At 48.8% G+C, this 13,306-nt stretch overlaps 1 protein-coding gene across 5 annotated transcripts in view; it reads right to left on the bottom strand.

The window, feature by feature from the left end:
* LOC125941248 (uncharacterized) overlaps window positions 1-13,306 on the bottom strand; it is a 410,784-nt gene that overhangs the window by 221,085 nt on the left and 176,393 nt on the right. For all 5 annotated transcript variants that reach the window (XM_049658202.1, XM_049658204.1, XM_049658205.1 and 2 more), the window contains exon 3: window positions 12,322-12,422. In XM_049658202.1, coding sequence (XP_049514159.1) covers window positions 12,322-12,422 — 101 coding nt within the window. The remainder of the gene's footprint in view (window positions 1-12,321; window positions 12,423-13,306) is intronic.

Below are 13,306 nucleotides of genomic sequence, written 5' to 3'. Positions count from 1 at the left end.
CGCCCACCATGGAGCCCAACAAGGGGACGCCACAGGTCTTATAAAAATAAGTCCTGCGCACGCCAGCCGTACGTCACCACTATAACCGAATATGAAATAACCTAGGTCGGCTACTCACACAAGGTTAACCCTCGCTGCCAAGAAGATCGGAAGTAATATAGAAGAGAGGAGAAGACAGGAAAGATTGAAAGTATGAGAGAAAGACGAAGATTGGAGAGAGAGACAGGAAAAGGCAACTACCGATTTCCCCCGGGTGGGTCAGTCCGGGGGTGCCGTCTACGGGAAGCCGAGGCCAAAGGGGTGTGTTGCCTCCGCCGAGGGGCCGTAAAGGTCCGAACACCCGGCATTGGCTCAACCCCCAGGATCCCCTTTTCCCCGGACACGGCTAAGCCGCGCACGGTTAGACGCGGGAGGTTCCAAACCTCGTGTGCTCGGGTACGTGGTGGCGCCATTTGCTATAATTCGTCTCCATTGTTGCTGAATAGGACAATGTCATCTGCAAACCGAAGGTTGCTAAGATATTCGCCGTTGATCCTCACTCCTAAGCCTGCCCAGTCTAAGAGCTTGAATACTTCTTCTAAGCATGCAGTGAATAGCATTGGAGAGATTGTGTCCCCTTGCCTGACCCCTTTCTTGATAGGTAACTTTCTACTTTTCTTGTGGAGAACCAAGGTAGCTGTGGAATCCTTGTAGATGTTTGCTAAGATATTCACGTATGCCTCCTGTACTCCTTGATTACGCAATGTCTCTATGACTGCTGGTATCTCTACTGAATCAAATGCCTTTTCATAATCTCTGAAAGCCATGTAGAGAGGTTGATTGTACTCCGCAGATTTCTTGATTACCTGATTTATAACATGGATATGATCCATCGTAGAATATCCCTTCCTGAAGCCAGCCTGTTCTCTTGGTTGGCTGAAGTCGAGTGTTGCCCTGATTCTATTGGAAATTATCTTGGTGAATATTTTATACAATACTGAAAGCAAGCTAATGGGTCTATAATTCTTCAATTCCTTACCGTCTCCCTTCTTATGGATTGGTATAATGTTGGCGTTCTTCCAGCTCTCTGGTACACTTGAAGTTGTGAGGCATTGCGTATAAAGGGCCGCAAGCTTTTCAAGAATGATATCTCCTCCATCTTTGATTAAATCTACTGTTATTCCGTCTTCTCCAGCAGCTTTTCCCCTGGTCATGTCTTTCAAGGCCCTTCTAACTTCATCGCTAGTTGTAGAAGGAGCCTCTGTATCCGGTTCATCACTATTTCGAATGAAAGTAGCTTGGCTGTTTTGGGCACTGTACAGGTCAGTATGAAATTCTTCCGCTGCTTTTACTATGTCATCGAAATTGCTGATGATATTACCATGCTTATCTTTTAGTGCATACATCTTGCCTTGTCCTATGCCAAGCTTTCTTCTTACTGATTTAATGCTGCGTCCATATTTTACGGCTTCCTCAATCTTTCCCACGTTATAATTTCGATTATCCCTTACTTTCTTCTTGTTGATCAGTTTTGACAGTTCACGGAATTCTATCTGATCTATTGAGTTGGGCATTTTCGTATCTTTGTGGTTTCTTTATTAGGTCCTTTGTTTCTTGGGACAGCTTACCTACTGGTTGCCTTGGCGCCTTACCTCCCACTTCAATTGCTGCTTCTGAGATCAACCTAGTTACGGTTTCATTCATTACCTCTATGTTGTCTTTATCTTCCTTTTCTAAAGCTGCATATTTGTTTGCGAGCACCAGCCTGAATTGGTCTGCTTTTACCCCTACTGCCTCTAGGTTGGCCTCTTTCCTCTTGACTAATTTCACTCTTTCTCTCTTCAAATTGAGAGAAATCCTAGACCTCACTAACCTATGGTCACTGCACTTTTGCCTAACACTTCTACATCCTGCACTATGCTTGGATCGGCAGAGAGTATGACATCTATTTCATTCCTTGTTTCTCCATTAGGGCTTTTCCAGGTCCACTTCCTGTTGCTGCGTTTCCTGAAGAACGTATTCATTATTCGGAGCCTATTCCTTTTCGCGAATTCTACTAACATAACTCCTCTTGCATTCCTAGAATCGATGCCGTAGTTGCAAATTGCTTGCCTACCAACCTGCTTTTACCCCACTTTTGCATTGAAGTCGCCCATGACTGGTTGCCTTGGTTGCCTCTAACCTCCCACTTGAATCGCTGCTTCTGAGATCAACCTAGTTACGGTTTCATTCATACTGAGTTTGCACCTTTCTCATTGCTAATTCAACATCTTCATAAAACGGTTCTATTTCTTCATCATCGTGACTAGAGGTTGGGGCGTAGGTTTGTACTACCTTCATTTTGTACCTCCTATTCAGCTTGATTACGACGACTGCTACCCTCTAATTAATGCTGTAGAATTCATCAATGTTGCCCGCTATGTTGTTATGGACTAGAAATCCTACCCCGGATTCTCTCTTATCTGGAAGACCTCTGTAGCAGAGGACGTGGCCGTTAGTAAGCACAGTATAAACCTCACCAGTTCTTCTAACCTCACTAAGGCCAACAATATCCCAGGCAATGCCTGATAATTCTTCAATAAGTCCTGCTAAGCTAGCCTCACTCGAGAGGGTGCGTGTGTTGAACGTTGCCAGGTTCAGTTTCCATTGGCGGCCTGTCCGGACCCAGAGATTCTTAGCACCTTCTGCCGTGTAGCAGGTCTGACCGCCACCTTGGTCAGGTGCTCCGCAGCCACTGGGGACTGAGGGCCATGGGTTAATTGGCGGAGTCATAAGGGAGGTAGTGGCCGAATCCTGCACCAGGGAGGCCAATTGCTGTTCTGGTGAGGGAGTGACTTTGATGAAGCTTTCAACATTATAACAGTCTTATTACACGTCATTCACCTCTCTGTATTCATTGTTACGTCAATTCGCATGCTTAATTAATATTGTATTCTTAATAGTGGCCTTGGGCGCGCTATCGCCTCTTATCTAAGAGGATCATTTCGTGTCAACAACACGGCTTTGAAACGGCCTTGATACGGATACCCCACCATGAGGTATGCATAAAAGGATCTCGCATTAAAAAAATCTGCGCTAAATGAGTCATAGTAATTCTTCCGCTTTCATCATAAAACGCCACCACGAAAGCACACTGGTTACGCTACCAGCGCGCAAGCAGCGCTCGCTCTTGCCCGGAGCAAGATGGCCGCCAGCCGGTTTCCCAGACTTCAGCCGTCGCAAGGGCGCGCGCGCATAGAGGATCTCCACTCCAGAAGTTTTTTATAACCTCCTTGAGATGACCAGAGCCTCCGCCAGTATGGTGGCGCCATCTAGGTAAGGTGCCTGCAAACGCAACAGGCGTTTGCAGGCACAGGCGTTTGCGTGCGCAATCGCAGACGATGATATGCGATTCAGACGAGGCGCGCAATCAACGCGCTCACGAGCTGCCGAGCCTCCGCCAGTATGGTGGCGCCATCTAGTTAAGGTGCCTGCAAAGGCGGCGCGCCCGAGAGAGAGAGAGAATAAACTTTAATCAAAAGAGCACGCGAGCGTAGGTAGCTCCTCTGCTCTGCAGTGGGTGGTCCCCTCAGTCGAGGAGTCCAGCGGCCTTAGCTGCCCTTCTCGCTCGGTTGACCAGGTTGAGCTGGTCCGTCGAGTCGGAGCTGGACAGCGCTGCATCCCTTTGCCGTGTGGTGGGGTGTGTTATGGGTGTGAGCTGTGGTATGTTTGCGCAAGCCCATACCCTGTGGTAAAGCGTTGCACACTGATCGCAGTGTGGACATTTATAGGAATACAGCGCAGGGTGTATGGCGTGGTAAAGACTCAAATGTGAATATGTGTTTGTTTGGAGTTTTCGTCATATTACGGCTTCCTCGCCATATTACTCAAGCAGTCGTACACTCTCGGTTGGGTAACATAGCTGCAACTCACTGAACTAAGGCGGACCAACGGCTCCCCTTGCGGAGCGAGCGATTGCACTGGCATTGAAAAAATCGAGGAGGCGCTGGTTCAGGAGAGTGCTTTCCAAACATGGTAGCTACAACCTGCACCACAAACACGAATGTATTCGTGAGCATTTCGCCCGGAGTGCTGCTGCCAAGCCTATACGCAACGTTAAACTCGCTATACGCAACGCTAAAGTGACTCAGTGTTCCCTCGGCTTTTAAAAATTCTGCTTTTACTTCACCATTAAGGATCACGTTCCGAAGGCCTCACAATTCGGGGGTAACACACGCATGCAGTCAAACTTACAGGGATGAATTCACTCACGCTTCAAACATACGAGGCTGCCTTGGAGTTAAAAAAATTACCTTGCTCAAGAAATAGAACAACTGGCATTCATGTTGATAGAAGGTGTGCCATTACGGCCCACAGACACCAGCGATTGCGTTGCTTCAAATTGCCCTAACGCCTAAGACAACACAATGAACACAATATTACAAGTCTTGATCAATGAAAACTGAGTGTGGTTCTCTAAATTATTTGTTTCTTAAAACTACGCATCAACCCTTTCATACCTTTCTATATGTTCGCCAGTAAAGCAAAGGCACGCGTCGCACCTTTTGTACCAAGTCTAGATAAAACCTGGTAAGCAATCTTTTGACACCCACTTAAAAATTTACTCCACCGGTGTCCGGATCATTGCACTTTCTGTTTCGTACATTCAACCTTGTTTAGCGCAAGATGTCTTCTTAGGAAGTTATGGTGAGGTACGGCTCTGTCCAACGACACAAAAATACATGCTTGCAACCTGAACGCCACTACGACCAGCCCAACGCAGGGGTATGCCTGTGCGCTTGAGTAACCGTTGATTAGCAAAGTTTGCATTAATTTGCTACTGAATTCTACAACCGAAGATTACGACCGCCATTAGTTGTATTGTATTGTAAAGACAGGACGTGCGACAAAAATGTATTTGTTAACATGCACGCCTTTCAGTGTTCATGTAACTTTCCCTCTCCGCCTATCTCTGCCCAGTCCTTCAGTAAAAAAATTAGGCTCGAAGCCGTCAGCAGACGGACGAGAGAGCAGCGAAACAGCGCATTGCGCGAAACTCGCACGAAACGGTTGCAGCGCGCAACCGTTGGCTTGGGCTGCGGTCGGACGATTTGTGACAACTCCGTGCAGTTGCAGAATGTTGCTCAAATGCAGTTCCAATTCAGCTCAAGTCCTGCTCGAAATAGAGCGCCTAATGTATCTCCGATTCTGCTCAAATCCAGCGCTAATGCAGCTCCAGTAACGTGAAACGTGGGGAAGTGCGAAGCAGTGATGCGCCGGTGCTGTAGGGAGGCGCAATCGAGTGCTTTTGGAGTGGTGGCGCCCTCTCTTGCACTGCGCTAGTACCAGTCCGGCGTTTCGGAACACATTTAAACGAGTTTCTGCTAATTATCGTGCTTAATGCTTGATTATTCATGTATTTGAGGTTAGTATTTTGAACCGGTTTTGATCAATTCTGCACTTGTTTAGACCCTGTTTTGAGCCGTTGTTTTTTGAGCTTGATCACGACAGGTCACACGTGACGTCGACAGCCCCGGCTCCTCAAGGGCTTCGCACTTAAAACAATTTCTTCGCCTCCGAAAACCTGCATGGGCCCACTGAAACGTGTTTTCCACGACCGTGTTACTGTAATAGTGAACCGTTTGTCCTGTTAGACGTATTTGCCAACATGAAGTATGCACACTCGCGAGTGAAATTAAAAGACTAATTGTTCTAAAAAATTATTTCACCGCATTTAGGGCATACCCGCATAAATGAATCAGTACAGGATACTGGCGCCTGTTTTATTAAAGCTATAGTACTGAAGCAGTTCGGCGTTTCGGCGTAGCGCTTTAGAATTAACTTCCTTTTCTTTTAATTGTGCTGTGCTCTCCAAACTTTTTCGTGTGGTTGCGCAGCACGTTTAAATATTAAGAGAATTCAACGCGAGAAGAGAAGTAAAGTATTACGCTCTGATTTCATTGCCCAAAAATCCATCCTCCGGCGTGACACGTTTGCCCTCACCCCCCTCCGAGTGTCCTGCTCCCTTCCCACAATCTTTCTCGGGTGGAGCAAGTCTCCCTACGCAGACTTCGGGTCGGGATGCCTTTTACACCAGCCGTCACTTGAGCTTGAGGTCAACTTGAGGTATAGAGTCGTGGGGCCATACGTATGAATCTTACCTAAGGCCACTTGTACTGCTGCAGAAGCGAGCAATTCGTTTTCTGTCAAATTCAAGTTATGCAGCCCCTACAAAGCCGCTTTTTAAGAAATATCAAATCATGCCCCTTAAACTGCTAATAAACTATAAAACCACAATTATGGTGTATAACTGTATAACTAACAATTGTCCACTTCACCACTCTTCATTCACGTCTTCCCAACAAGAGGCTACGAAGCCGGGAACTTCCTACAGCCTCTTGTAAAAATGTATATGGCAAAAGGCGGCTTCCTAGCATTGGTTGCACTTTGTGGAACACTCTTCCTGTGCACGTAAAACAAAGTAAATACTGTGACGTCTTGGTTGGGACGACGTTTATTAGGCCCGGGAGCTCGTCAGCGAACAAGCGCAGCACATAGGCGATGATGATGATAACATACAGATGAGGAAGATGTGCGTAATAAACGCCCACACTAATTTCCCCCCGACGTGAAACCGGCCATCCTGGCCGGCCGGCCGTCATGGTGTCGAGGCACGCCGCGTGAAAAGGGCTTCATTCGGGACACGTGGACAACCTCGGTATTGCGGCAACGGTGGTTTGTGGGGGCGTCAAGAGGAGTGACGCGATAGTTGACAGGCGAAGTCTGTCCAAGGACTATGTACGGTCCGATGAACCGTGGCTGGAATTTTTCACATAAACCAGGGGTGCGAACAGGAGTCAGGAGCAGGACCTCGTCCCCAGGTCGAAAAGATACAACGCGATGGCATTCGTCGTAATTATTTTTCCGGTCTTGTTGTCTTGCCTCTGTGTTCAGGCGAGCACGCTGGCGACAGTGGTCGAGTCGGGAGACGTACTCTTCGCACGATGATAGAGATGAATTAGTCTTGGAGTTGAAGAATGAAACGTCCAGAAAAAAAGTAGGGGAGCGTCCATAAACGAGGTAAAATGGCGAGTAGCCAGTTGTGCGCTGCACGGCCGTGTTATAGGCGAAAGTAACGAATGGTAAAAGAACATCCCAGTTTTTGTGGTCTGGTTGAATATAAGCGGCGATCATGTCGGCAAGGGTGCGATGAAACCGCTCGGTCAGGCCGTTAGTCTGGGGGTGATAGCTAGAAGCTGTCTTGTGGGCAGTGCCGGAGGCTTGAAGAACTTCGTTAAGCAGTTGTGAAAGGAACGCCTTTCCACGGTCACTGAGCAGCACACGAGGAGCACCATGGCGCAGAATAATGGATTCAAGAACGAAGTGAGCAACTTCCGAAGCAGAGCCAGTAAGCACAGAAGCTGTCTCAGCGTAGCGCGTCAGATGGTCGACGGCAGTCACTATCCATCGATTGCCAGCAGTAGTGACCGGAAGGGGCCCGTAAAGGTCGATCCCAACTACCTCGAACGGGGCTGCGGGGCATGGAATCGGCTGTAATTGACCGGCAGGAGCAGATGTTGGGAGCTTGCGACGCTGGCAGGAAGAGCAGGAACCGACGTATCTGGCGACGCTAGCAGAAAGGCCAGGCCAATAGAAACGACTTCGAATGCGGTCATAGGTTTTATGGAACCCAAGGTGGCCAGCTGCCAAATCATCGTGAAAGGCGTTGAGAACATGAAGTCGGAGAGAGCGTGGTAGAACTGGCACCCAGCGTTGCCCATCAGGATGGTAAATACGGTGATACAGCACGCCATCGTCCAGCTTAAAGTGCGCGAGCTGGCGACGGAGGCGCGCGTTAGGTGGACGAGAAGCCCCAGAGAGGTGAGCTATGAAGCGTTGACAGTACGGGTCAGCAAGCTGGCCAGAGGCGAGTGGCTGATCATTGTCGAAAGGCAGTTGGTACATTGAGGCCAGGGAGGAAACCGTAGCAGTGTCGGTCGAACTGGCGACGTGCGAAGCGATTGCAGAGGCGTCGAGTGGGGCCGTAGGAAGCGGGCAGCGAGAAAGAGCGTCGCGTCTTGGTGTTTCTTTCCGGACATGTAAATGATTTCGAAATCATACTCTTGGAGGCGTAAAATCCAGTGACCCAGGCGTCCGGACAAGTTCTTGAGCGTGGAAAGCCAGCATAAGGCGTGGTGGTCCGTAACGATGGTGAAATGACGTCCGTAGAGATAAGGGCGAAACTTCTGTATCGACCAAACAATAGCCAGGCACTCTTGCTCGGTGATCGTATAGTTCTTTTCGGAAGTGCTGAGTACACGACTGGCGTATGCAATGACTCTCTCTCGCGAAGAGTTGTCGCGTTGCAGAAGAACAGCACCTATACCGCGGCCGCTAGCGTCGGTGTGTAGGAGAGTCGGTGCGGCTTCATCAAAATGGCAAAGCACAGGTGCAGACGTGAGGGCGTCCTTCAAGCGGGCAAACGCCAATTCGCATTCCTGGGACCACAGAAAGAGTACACCGGAAGCTAGTAGCATGTGTAATGGAGCTGCGATGGAGGCAAAGTTCTGGATAAAGCGACGGAAATAAGAGGCGAGGCCAAGGAAACTGCGCAAGTCTTTGGGTCTGTCAGGACGAGGAAAGCGACGGACTGCAGCAGCCTTGTCAGGGTCCGGGTGAATGCCATCCCTGCTCACGACATGACCCAGGATCTTAATGGCTTTGCTGGCGAAACAGCATTTCTTGGTGTTCAGCTGAAGACCAGCGCGGGTGAGGCACGTGAAAACTTCATCCAAGCGTTGTAGGTGCTCATTAAATGTGGATGAAAAAATGACAATGACGTCCAGATAACACAGGCAGGTCTTCCACTTCAGGCCACGCAACACGGTGTCAATCATGCGCTCAAAAGTCGCAGGCGCGTTGCAGAGCCCGAAAGGCATTACGTTGAACTCGTACAGTCCATCGGGAGTTGCGAACGCCGTTTTTTCTTTATCGTCTTCGTGCATGGGAATTTGCCAATAGCCGGAACGCAGATCCAGGCTGGAAAAGTATTCCGCACCTTGGAGGGAATCAAGGGCGTCATCAATGCGCGGCATAGGGTAGACGTCTTTTCGAGTTATCTTGTTGAGCGCCCGGTAATCGACGCAAAAGCGCACGGAGCCATCTTTTTTGCGGACCAAGACAACAGGAGACGACCAAGAACTAGCCGAGGGGCGAATTACCTTTCGTTCCAGCATGTCTGCGACGTTGTCTTCGATGATTTTCCGCTCGGCTAGAGACACACGGTATGGGCGGCGCCGTACGATAGATGTTTTGTCTGTCAGAATGCGATGCTCTGCAACGGTTGTTTGGCCCAACGTTGACGAATACACGTCGAAAGAATTGGCGTGCTTTTTGAACAAAGCCAGCAGCTGTTTTGTCTGCGCGGGTTTCAAGTCAGTGCTGATGACTGCTGTAAGGGCGGCGGCCGAAGAAGAATCACCAGAAGATGGGTCCCCAGAAGAGACTGGTGTAAGTGGCAAGACGCAGACAGGCTCCAGATCGGCGACGGATGCAACGGTTGTGCCTTGCGGAAGGAGGATTTTTTCTGGAGTTGCGTTCGTGGCAGTGACCAGTGCCGATCCATTGTGGAATCGAACAACTCCTGATGTAAATGTTATGCCTCTAGTAAGGCAACGTGAAGAAGGGAACACCAAGACGTCACCATGGTCAATGTCGTCGGATAGGAGAGTAACTAGTTGGATTTGTCCTGGGAGTAGTTCCGTATCTTCCGCAGCGGTCAGGTGAAGTGGCGTGTGGGTTTCTTCGCCAAGCAAGTGTTCGGTGTCGGTAAGGTGTATCACACGCTGCCCACAACAAATAGCAGCAGAGGCAGAAGATAGAAAATCCCATCCCAAAATCAGCTGGTGAGAGCACGGGTATAGCACAGCAAACTGTATGTGATGAAGAATGTCATCGATAAGTACACGCGCAGTACAGAAGGCAGCAGGTCGAATAGTGTTCCCTTCGGCTGCAACCAGCGTGGGACCATCGTAAGGCATCATAACTTTCTTCAGACGGGAACACAAATGAACATTCATAACCGACAAAGCCGCACCAGTATCCACTAAAGCATCCACGGGCACCCCTTCAACGTACACACGAATTATATTGGATGGGCGCGCTGGAGGACTTTCAGTCTTGTGTGTGTATGCAGTTTTTCCTCCGGAAACTGCATCGCTTAGTTTTCCGCGCGAACGGTAGAGGTAAGGGAGGCAGGCCTAAGTGGTGACGATGAGCGGCGGTAGGGTGATGGAGAACGGCGTCTGGCCGAACGGTAAGCGCCTCGTGCATCAGGTGATGCAGGCGGAGATGGAGAGCGCTGCGAAGGTGAAGAGTAACGCCGCCCTTGGTAAGAGGCCCCACTGTAAAAATCGCGCTCACACATATCGTAGCCCCGACGCTCATCTTGCTGGCGCTTGCGGCAAAAGCGTGATATGTGGCCGCGATAGCCACAATAATAGCACGTAGGACGAGACGGACGCCAAGGAGGGTAGTAGGGGGTGTTCGGTGTACCGTGTGACAGGGAGGTCAGATGGGCCGATGAAGGCTTTGGCGGTGATGACGGGAAGTGAACCGTGGGCGCAGTAGCAACCGACGCGTAAGTTGGTAGCGGCAACGGAGAAGTGACGTGGCCGACAGGCTTGGCAGCAACTTGCGCGTATGTCGGTCGTGCGGTAGTTGGTAATGCGTGAGGGACAGGAGCTAGTGCTGGCACAGCGCAGGTCAAGGACGCCGGTTCTTCCCTGATAACGTCACGCAATGACGCACCAATAGGTTGGCTGGGATACGTCGAAGGTGAGGTTAACCCCATCGATTGTAACTCTTCGCGTATGAGCGTGCGTATCAGTGTACGTAGGTCATGGTCCCCCGTAGAATGGGCATCGTCAATGTCGGGCTGTAGGCGGACAGACTCGAGCTCATTGAGGCGCTGACAAGTGATTACGACGTCAGCGACGGTAGCCGGATTCTTAGTGGCGAGTGCATTGAAGGCAAGAGTTCCAATGCCTTTGAGAATGTGGCGTACCCTGTCCGACTCCGACATTGAAGAATTCACACGTCGGCAGAGTGCAAGGACGTCCTCGATGTAGGAGGTGTACGACTCGCCCAGGTGTTGTTTGCGAGCATCGAGGCTTTTCTTGGCTAGAGTGGACCGAACAGCCGGTGTGCCGAACACTTCGCGAAGCTGGTGCTTGAAGAGAGTCCAGTCGGTCAATTCGGGCTCGTGGTTAAAGAACCACGTCTTCGCCACGCCAGACAGATAGAAGGAGACATGGCGTAGTTTATTAACATCATCCCAGTGATTGGCGGAACTGACTCGCTCGTAATCGTCCAGCCAGTCTTCGACATCCTCTCCGCGAAGACCAGCGAAGTGATCGGGGTCACGCTAGGCGCTGTTGATGATAAAGGAAGGAGGCACTTGCGATGTCGGAATGGTGGCAATATGGGCGCCAGGCTGCACGTCCTGTGGCATGTTAACTGACGGTGGGCGCAAGCGGCGACCTGAACGAAGCTCCAGGAGGCAGACCGGACGGCCAGAGGACGTAGGACCGAAGAGCACACTCCACCACTTGTGACGTCTTGGTTGGGACGACGTTTATTAGGCCCGGAAGCTCGTCAGCGAACAAGCGCAGCACATAGGCGATGATGATAATAACATACAGATGAGGAAGATGTGCGTAATAAACGCCCACAATACTTTTTTGTTAAGCTGAAACACCATTACAAAGACCTGTATTAACGTTGAATTATAATTACAATACAAGATGTCTGCTACCTGCATAAACACACAACTTTTGAAATTGATATTGTATAAATATAAATCTCTGTTATTATTCATGTATGAATCCAAACTAGCTTGATGCTAAGGATCCAGATGCTTCTCGTGTATTTTCATCATTTTTGTATCCTTCTGGCAAATAAATTCAAAATTCAAATTCAAACCGTACGAAGACATTGCTCAGTGTCAGAAGTGCTCTTCTCCTGCGCCTGCAGCGGATGCCCACCATCTACATTGGACTTGTCCTGGGACAAAGACAATTCGAGAAAAGTTTCTTCAATGTGTGAAATTGAAGAGTGATCAAGCAGAAGACTATGATAGAATGATTATGGACAACGCATTTTATAAGGAGCTGTTGCAGTATCTCTGTGAAACGGGCCTACATGCTGATATTTAATCCAGTTATGATGTTATGCCACAATGCAAACCAAGCGAAAAAAATTACGCCTTCATTTTATGCTCTCCACTTTCCCAAAATCTCCCGCCACAGCATCTTTAAGTTCGCACATTTATGAGTACTAGGAGCTGGCATTCAGGGTACTCACGGTTTCTTTTGAGACCTGAACATGAAAACACGGACTGTCCACCCATTGTATATGATGCTTGGAGTATCTATCTCGTAGTCATAACCCCGTAAGAGGCCGTTCTGTTGGAGACAGAAAGAATCGGAATAAGAAAACAGCGCGTGATGAATGGTAACCCTATCTCGTTGTACAGGCACAAGCTCAACGTAAGATGAAAACTTTAAATGGTGAGGAGTAGTCAAACAAGGAATCTCGCTTTAAGCCAACGTTTCGAGAATGGAATTTGTCTTCATCAGGGCAGCAAATGCCATCCTGACGAAGAGAAGCTCTTTCGTCGAAACATTGGCTTAAGGCGACATTCTTTGTTCGACTACTACTCCTATAATTTCTCGTTATATAGGAAATACATGTACCTTGAAAGTGAAGCGTGTTTCTAATTTTCGTAGGACGCTATGGATCTTTCCAATTGTCGCTTCCAAAAATACTTTATGCTCACATATTTGAGGAAACATTACGCTAATAAAAGGCATAAACACCTTGAATGAGTATTGCCATCTTGGTTTTCCGTTTCCGGTGCGCGGAAATTTGAAAATTTGCAGACAAATATTAGCAGGGTATTTCTGCAACAGTAGAGTTCTTAGCTGTCGATATTGAAAAAATTGACAGTCACTTTAGCATACGCCAAAGAGGGTGAAGGGGAAAGCCTGTGCGCTCGTAAGACATTAAATAAATTACGTGACATCCTCATTCGAATGTGTTATTGCTTCTTATTACTTCTTCTTTCCGACCAAAGGTCGCGGGTTTGAGTGCCTTAATTGACGCTACCTTAATTGACTGCTTTAATTAACCTGGCCATAATAACACCAAAGGTCGTGGGTTCGACTCCCACCAAAGGTCGTGGGTTCGAGTGCCTTAATTAACTCCATTAAAACCTGTGCCTTTTTTGACTTCGCCTTAACGCGAAAGCTGGTGGGTTCGACTCCCACATAAGCTCGAGGTTTCGACT

This window comes from Dermacentor silvarum, chromosome 11, assembly GCF_013339745.2.
Source record: "Dermacentor silvarum isolate Dsil-2018 chromosome 11, BIME_Dsil_1.4, whole genome shotgun sequence".
NCBI lineage: Eukaryota > Metazoa > Arthropoda > Arachnida > Ixodida > Ixodidae > Dermacentor > Dermacentor silvarum.
The sequence above is the reverse complement of the archived record's forward strand: the minus strand, read 5'-3'. Positions and strand labels throughout refer to the sequence as shown.